The sequence below is a fragment of the Portunus trituberculatus genome, chromosome 37 (genome assembly GCF_017591435.1).
Source record: "Portunus trituberculatus isolate SZX2019 chromosome 37, ASM1759143v1, whole genome shotgun sequence".
Classification (NCBI taxonomy): Eukaryota; Metazoa; Arthropoda; class Malacostraca; order Decapoda; family Portunidae; genus Portunus; species Portunus trituberculatus.
The window spans coordinates 17,235,722-17,244,489 of NC_059291.1; the positions used below are offsets into that span (position 1 = coordinate 17,235,722).

An 8,768-nucleotide genomic window follows, 5' to 3' on the forward strand; every position below is an offset into this window, starting at 1 on the left:
TTAAATCCAAATAGATGCAGTCAACCCATCACTCTCTCTCTTGTACTCTATTAACTATTCTAGAATAAAAACTCAATAAATTAGTTACACAAGACCGTCCTTTTCTAAAACCAAATTAGCTATTTGATATTAATTTGTTGTCTTCAAGGAACTCGATCCATTATTTCTTTATTATTCTTTCACACATCTTGCATATTACACTAGTTAGTGATACCGGTCTGTAATTTAAAGGTTCTTCCTTCCTTCCGCTCTTATATATGGGAACCACCTCAGCTCTTTTCCATTCTACTGGCACTGTTCCATTTTCTATTGAGCATTTTATGATGTTGTATATAGGACTTGCTAGTTCTTCCCTACATTCTTTCAGTATTCTGCCTGAGACTTCATCCGGTCCCATTGCCTTCTCTTCATCCAGTTCCTTCATTAACTCTTTTATTTCAAGCTTGGTTACTTAATCTCTTTCATATAGATTGTCTCTCTATTACTCTGTGCCTCTCGAATTTGGATTCCTTAGTAAAGACCTCCTGAAATTTTTTATTTAATAGTTCTGCCATACTTTTTGGGTCGTCCACCATCCCGTTCTCTCCTTTTAACCTTTCTATTTTTTCTTTTTGCCTAATTTTTCCATTTATGAATCTATAGAACAATTTTGGTTGCTCCTTACATTTTTCGACAATGTCTTTTTGAAGTTATTTTCCTCTTCCTTTCTCACCTTAACATATTCATTTCTTGCTGCTTTGAAGTTTTCCTTATTTGCTGGATTCCTATTTCTCCTCCACCTTTTCCATGCTCCATCTCTTTTCTCCTTTGCCTTGGCACACCTTGCATTAAACCAATCTTTCTTTTCCTGTTTTGTATATTTCCAAAAATAAGTTATATTTGTCTTGCATTGTCTCTGAGTTTTCCATCTCCTCCCAGTCTATGTTTTTAAAATAGTTCTTAAGATTCTCAATATCAGCCTTTCTGTAATTTAATCGGTCTCCTTTGTATGAAACGTCTCTATCTTCCTTTCCCTCTTCTACATCTATTTCTAATATTACGTGTGTGTGTGTGTTGTGTGTGTGTGTGTGTGTGTGTGTGTGTGTGTGTGTGTGTGTGTGTGTGTGTGAGAGAGAGAGAGAGAGAGAGAGAGAGAGAGAGAGAGAGAGAGAGAGAGAGAGAGAGAGAGAGAGAGAGAGAGAGAGAGAGAGAGAGAGAGAGAGAGAGAGAGAGAGAGTGTTCCTAATTTTAGACACAAGGCGGGAAGAAGGTGGTGCATACTGTAGCTCATTTTTTGTGATTGGTGGGAATAAGGATGGTGGGAGGAGCAATAGGATTTCAAGGACAGCATATGGCATCTTTACTTAGTAACCAACACAAAGTATGGGACAACTCAACAGAAGAAGAAACAGAATAGAAATATGATGCCTATGTAGGCGTCATTGTATATGCTACTGGGGTTTCATGACGCCTATGTAGGCGTCATTGTATTGGAAGGGTTAATGACATTCTAATTAAATTCAATAGGGAAAACTGATTTGAGTTGGAAACAGACCAACATAAAGCTGCATAATGGAATGAATTAAACTTGTAAATCAAGGAACCACTCTATCTTCATTGTATAAAGAATCATATTCAACAAAGCCACTGTCACTGAATTATATCTCAAGAAATGCAGTGTACATTTTATATAGAAAATTATAGCTACTTAAATATATAATGGTACTTTTTACATAACCTTGGAAAATCACAAGCATTCATGAATCGGTGCTTTCCACCAACCTGTTTTAAGTTGTGATGGGTCCTCATAGCCTCTGAATTGCTTGGATATGAACCCTTGTGTGTGTGCAGTGCCATAATTGGTAAGGGAGGCATGAGAGGAGTGTTTGTGTACCACATGGCGGCAGTGGGGTGGTATCCAGGGCTGGGAGAGGGCCTCACTCACTTTTCTCTTGGCCTCTCGGTGAATCAGAGTTACTTTGTCTGAAGACAAAATTGTCATTAAACAAAACACAACACTGCTATGATGAAGCAAGACATGACAATAAAAATGTTTTCTCCTACTCCCCTCTTCATGTTAATTCCTCAGGATACTGAAGCAGGTACACATTAAAAACTGTCCAACTACACACACACACACACACACACACACACACACACACACACATACACACACTTACTGAGGGGTTCATCAGATACTGGAGAGGAGTCCCTGGGCAGCTTTTCTATCAAGAACATAAATATTCTGCGAAGATCAGCTTCACTTGGGTACAGGAGAGACTGGTAACCAATATCCCCAGGGTATCCAGTATCCTGCAAAACAAAATTACAATATGGGAATGCAAAGCAAGATGCAGATTATCACAGCATATGAATTGTGTGTAACTGTGAAAGATTTTCAGGTAAGATGTTCAAGAAGACTTGTAAGTGATGTAAACTCTCATATGTCAACAGCTGTTTTGATGTACAGTGAAAGCCTGGTTTATAAGCATTCCTGTTAACGAACAAATTTTTCAAAACAATTTTGCATCACTTTGAGAATGATGTCTCCATGCCTAAATGTACAAACACCCCACAAGACTAGATGTCCCTTGATAAGGAACTGTAATAAATACAGTAGAAACTCAATACTTGAACTTAATTCATTCCAAATGGCTGTTTGAGTATCAAAAAGTTCGGCTATTGATACCTATAAATCAGGTAATTCGTTCTAATCTTAGCAAAACCTCAAATTTATAAAAAATTCAAAGTATCTTTTTTTTATAATTTTGATTTGTACATACTGTAAGTGGAGGCTGGTGATGGGTAACATACAAGAGGAGGGGAGAAGGGCAGGGAGGAGGAAGGAGGTTGTCATAGGACAAGTCACCATCCATGAAAATGTCTGTGAACCCACTAGTGGAGGGATGTAGCTCAATAACACTTACACTTTCACTAGATTCCTTATTTTTACTACCATTAAGCCTCTTTTGGCATCAATGTAAGTTTCTAAATGAAAAACTACTAACAGAACGCAGAAGAATGGTTTATTTCAAGACTGCGGCAGGATTAGGGATGTACACCAGCACCTGATATACCGGAATACAGGCAAATATTTTTTTACTGGTAATACAATATCAAAATGGGACAATGGCAGCGATGGTGAGGGAGAGGCCAGAGCTTTGTTTATAACCATGTGTGCAGTTGTTCGATTACCAGATATTTTCACCACTAGTAAGCCTTTGGTGTTAATCTAAGTTTATAAAAGAAGAACTACAGACAGAATGCACGAGAATGTTATTCTGAAGACAGCAGCACCACAACTGGCAGAGGGGGGGAGGGAGAGGCCAGGGAGCTTTTGTTTACAACCACATGTGTGGAAGTTCGACCATCAGGTATTTTTTCGTATTAAATCAAATTTTTCTGTTCGAGTATTGAAAAGTTCAACTATTATGACATTCCAGTATTGAGTCTCAACAGTATGTGCATCTTTCACCCTATTGTAACTTGCAGGTAATTATCATACATTGGCAAGTGTCATAGAAATCAAGCTATAGCTTGTCATCAATTTCAAGGTCAGGAGCTTTCCCAGCTATTTGAAGAAAGATTAGATTTGGGTCCACCTATGTAAACCTCCAGGAAATTTGTTTCACATTTAACCTAACATTTGTTACTTTAACTTTCCTGATTCAAAAGGAAAAGACACAAAATCTCACATTACACATCTTAAAAGACAACCTCATAAAATGTGAGGCTGTCAAGAATCCCTGGAGTACAAAGAACTCATACAACGGACAGAAGGTGGAATTTTGACAGCATGTCAAACACAGCAACACAAAAGTCCCTGCTTTACACAGACTTGTATGTTTCAATATTTCCTTCCAGCCAATATATGCTTGATGCAAAGCCAGATTTTGTGTCTTTACTTCTTGAACCATCTACTTTTTACTGAGAATCAAAAGTAAAAAATAAGTGGCAGGCTAAAATAATATGAAGGCATGCAATTTACTAAAGGTGGAAAGCATAGGACCCTAGTCTAACCATCTTAAAGCAGCAGCCTGACCTTAAACTCAGAGTAAAAACCCAGTACATTTTGCAGTAATTAATAATAAATGTTACCGAGTTGTTTGTAAGCATCCTTCAGCTTACCTATGCATAATAAATAGTAGTGTTGCAGCCTCACCTTTACAGCCTGAGCAATGGCAGCAGCTGCCCTAAAGCGCTGAGCCATGTTCTGTGGCAGGGAGATGGGTAGGTCACAGTCACTGGAGATGGTATGAAGGCACCTCACCACACCTTCCACTACCTTCTCAATTCCAAAGCTTCCTACTGTTTTCATTTCCTCATCGATGTCACTGAAATTTTTTGTTAAAAGTTATCAAAACTGAGTGTTGTCCATAATCTCATCTTTATCAGTACACGCAAAATAAGATTTACTTGAAAAAAGGGAGGGAATAAAAATTAGGTATCTTTGATGGTGTTCATTTTGGACTATTTATTTATTTACTCATTTATTTTTTGGGTGGGAAATATGGAGATAACCCAAGCCTCTTCTCTCAATGTTAATACTTACATGTCAGATAAAATCAAGCTTGCAGAAAACCACATAATATATATCAACTTCCAGACACTTGTTGAAGAAAAAAGTAAAAGATTGGTAAATATCAAGAAAAGGCAAGTAGCTCTGCTGTTCTAATTGTGATGGTGGCCATCTTCTGGAACTTGCTTTGCCACTAGCATCCCAACCTAATTTAACCCTAACTAAACTTAACCACACAAGAAGCATTGTGTAGGTAAGGATACTAATGGCATCAAAATCAAGAACATAATGGCCATCACAAAAACAGCAGGGTGGTGTTGTGCAAATATTCTTACTATTTACCATTTTACCTCATTTTTTAAAAACTGTTTTAAGTTTCCAGAAGTTGATATATATTGCATGATATTATTCAGCCTTAATTCTATCAGACATGCATGTAGTAGTGTCAGGACAAGAGGTTATGGTTATCCCCATATTATTTTTTTTTTTCCCAAATTTTTCAGATTGTTTCTGGTCTTCAAATAATATGGAAGTGTCAAAATATTTTTTTTACATTATTCTACAATTTTAGTTAATCTGCAGAATTAGGCCTTGTCCCCTTTGCACACCACATATCTACAGTATATGCTTAGGTAAAGTTCACATTGTACTATATGTCTGTGAAAATTTTAATGCACAGAGATGCAATGTTCATCCAGGACTGCACTTTGAGATTTGAACAGACTAAAACTAAAACAATTTTCTAGCAGTTTTTGTTCTTGATGTGCTACTTATACTACTTGTATGTATGTGACACTGTTAAAGCTTGCTTTGACAAACACTTATGGTTTCTCAATAGTAGTTTCTTTGGCACACACGGCATGAGCCAGTCAGATATCTTTCGGTAACTACTACACTATACACTTAACCCTCGGCTATCGTGCCCAATTGGGGCCGAAATAGCCGCACCATAGCCGAAAACGCGATAGCTAAATTGAACAACTAATGGTGAAAATTGTTATTGGTGCCGCAACACAAATTTTACTCCTAATATCCCTCATTTTTACCTTTTTTTTAATTACTGTATAATCCATTGGAGGATGGCATGGAGGTTTGGTGGCCATTGTGAGCAAAAAAAATGGTAGAATCTGGCTATCACTGTCTAGTGGGGAGGACGCGCACTCAGAGACTGTGTTTAATCTTGGCGGGAAGGCAGTTTTGGACAATGAGCGCTCAGATATCTCATGACGTCATGGCTGGGCGCGTGATAGCAGGCATCTGAGGTCGCGATAATGAAATTTTAGCAGCTTTTCATGGGTGCGTGATAGCAATAAAACGCGATAGCTGAAGTCGCGATAGCCGAGGGTTGACTGTACTTGACATGGCAGATCACTGCTCTGATTGTAATATCAGCTCGCTAGACTTTTTACTCCTCTACTTCCTATCCCTTGGTATGTGTTAATGCATAAGTACTATTTCAGTAATCTTTGATTATCAGTCTAATATGGATTTGTAACTGATTGGGGGAGAGGTGTGAAGCCTCCCTGCTAGGTTAGGTTAGATTAGGTTATGACATGTTACCTGAAAAAGATATTTCTCAGGACTTGGGTATTTCCATGAATACATCACTTAAGTTCCACAAACACTTTTCTACTATTACATGTAAAGCTTCTGCTGTGGCAAATAACCTGTTGAAATCCACTGTTAACCATGATCGCTCATTTATGACTACATTGTATACCCCTCAGATACACCCTTTGTTAGAATATATTTTAGCAGTGTGGAACCTTGGATATATTTAACTCCCCTTTTCGGTGGAAGATCTATATATACTGTAGACATTTCGGAATTGGGATTCTTTGTTGGATCATCTACATATAGACATTTGTTCTTATTTTACTGCACTAATTTGTAGCATGGTCTATATATACAGGATTCCTTACAAGTAACAAAATTAATAAAATTTGGCATCTCAAGTACCCAAACACTGGTCAACTGCTTGTGCTTTGTTAGTGGTGGATGTGCTACGAACATAAGCTAATACTGTAAATTTTTGCATTTTTTTTTCCACTTTCTTTTATCATTAGCCTATCATGTCAAGGAAATGAACTGTACCATACGCCAGCAATGTTGACTAAAAATGAATGGGTACAAAACAAAGAAAAATGGAAGTAAATTACATCCAGGTCACAAGTCCTGGATATGAGTAACTCCAAACATTCCTATAAACACATATAGATTCAATTGTTTGTTCAGTTTTGCAGCAGAGTTTATACAGACCGTAGATGTCATTTGTTCAGTTTTGCAGCAGAGTCTATATATAGATTCAACTGTTTGTTCAGTTTTGTGGCACAGTCTATATACAGATGTCAATCTGGAGTAACTACTAACTACCCATTTTCTGGGAAACTATAAATGATGCATGGATGAAAGCCGGTAGAGTATTTGGTATACATATTTATTTGGTAGTATACTAATCTGCCCTGCCACCGGGAAGCGGCTAAAGATATTACAGCACTTAAGTATCGTTGCACTAAATGCATTGATGGCCTTGAGAATTTACCCTATTATGACCAGTCTTAAAGCTTCAAATTTATTTTCTGTTAAAGGGTAATTATTACATCATGACATTATTAAGATGTGGCAAATTGTAACTAGAAAACCTTCCTTAAGTCTTAAATAATTTTACTTGTACCCAGATTTTAGCACTACTAGAAAACATCAACACATGTTTGCACCAGCCTAAACATTACTAAACTCTCATTTGTGATCTGCAATACTGGCCTTTGGAATTCCCTCTCCCAAGTTTGTTGTTAGACGTCCCAGTCTCGAGTCATTCAAATCTGCTTTAGCATCTCATCTTGGGAATTTACTTTTTGAATATTATGACTAATGATGTTGTTAATTTCCTTGATTACTTATAGCATTAGAGTGGAACTTTTTTTACCCTTATTTCTCACCAGGTATGAGATTAGTATTTTAGGATTTCTTCCTATTTAGCCAAATATGGCCTCTGTGACTATTTTAGAATTGCAAAATTTTATTTGTTTTGGTTTTCCCTACCCAAAAAGCTGAGTTTTCCAAGAGGCACCAAATAAGGCGGCCAGATGCATATATATATATATATATATATATATATATATATATATATATATATATATATATATATATATATATATATATATATATATATATATATATATATATATACACTCAGTGTAGAGTTGGTGCGCCGTCACAGTCTACACTACATCATTAGTGCGCAAGACGCAAGTAACCAATAAGGGTTGATAATCTCTGATCTGAGGACTTGGTTGGGTTAGGTTAAATTTAGATTAATTTAGTTAATTAATTTCACCTACCATCCGAGATGATTCAAGGTGAGGATCAGAATTTTGTCCACCTCCTCCATTCTACCGAGTTTACACACAGGACAGCACCTGGAAAAAATGAACAAACAACAAGATATGACCACAGCAGGCCGGTCACCGCCCCTCTCTTGAGTCGAGCAGTGTTGTTGTGAGCTCTAGTCCCATCTTGACTAGATATATACATATTTTTTTTTCTTTACTATTACTTTACTTCTGCATCACATTCAATATATAAGAATAAACATTACGCCAAGTTATTTCATATATGGAATAATCATATGAACAAAGTGAAAAAATGGTGTTGACAATTCAGTGGATCCAAACAAGGAGGTTGAATAAGCTTGCGCAAATCGTCGTTCGACGAAATAGCTGTCACTCTACAAGAATAATTGTAGGGCAGTGTTGGGGGTGAGGATTGAAGATTTATCAGGATTTAATTTGATCGCAATTGTGCAGGCTTCTGAGTAGAAGGAAAGAAAGAGGTATGTACCACACTCTAAATTAGCCGACATTTCTCATAAGAAAATTGTTTTTCTGAAGAAGATTACGCACAATTGCGATCAAATTAAATCTTGACAAGTCTACAGTCCTCATATTGAACAACACCATGCATTGAGGGAAACAGCCCTTGTAGAGTGGCAGCTATATATTTCGTCGAACGACGATTTGCACAAGCCTTTGATTATTTATTTTATTATTATTATTTATTTTTTTTACTGTATAATTAATTTCTGAGGTCCCAGATGTGTCCTTTTTCCCTCACCAACTCTAATCTTCTCTATTTCTGGAGATCACATTTTCAAATGTGATCACGACGTAAATAAAGTTGCAAATCGACTAGCAACTAGATGTTGGGTTTGATTTGCTACTGCTTTCTGCAGTCGCTATATGCGCCGATAGCGAGTCGGAAACTCTATGTA

General features: G+C 37.0%; 1 protein-coding gene across 2 annotated transcripts in view; it reads right to left on the reverse strand.

Moving 5' to 3' along the window:
- The window catches only part of LOC123513849 (coiled-coil domain-containing protein 22 homolog), an 80,142-nt gene extending 71,994 nt beyond the window's left edge, over positions 1–8,148 (reverse strand). The window contains exons 1-4 of one of the 2 annotated variants that reach the window (XM_045271259.1): positions 7,840–8,148; positions 4,142–4,313; positions 2,160–2,292; positions 1,762–1,962 (exon numbers count right to left, since the gene is read on the reverse strand). In XM_045271259.1, the coding sequence (XP_045127194.1) occupies positions 1,762–1,962; positions 2,160–2,292; positions 4,142–4,313; positions 7,840–7,889 (556 nt within the window). In that variant the 5' untranslated portion in view covers positions 7,890–8,148. Of the gene's footprint in view, positions 1–1,761; positions 1,963–2,159; positions 2,293–4,141; positions 4,314–7,839 lie in introns of those variants that run through there. The other variant, XM_045271260.1, reaches the window with a different exon arrangement.
- Between the last annotated feature and the right edge of the window lie 620 nt (positions 8,149–8,768).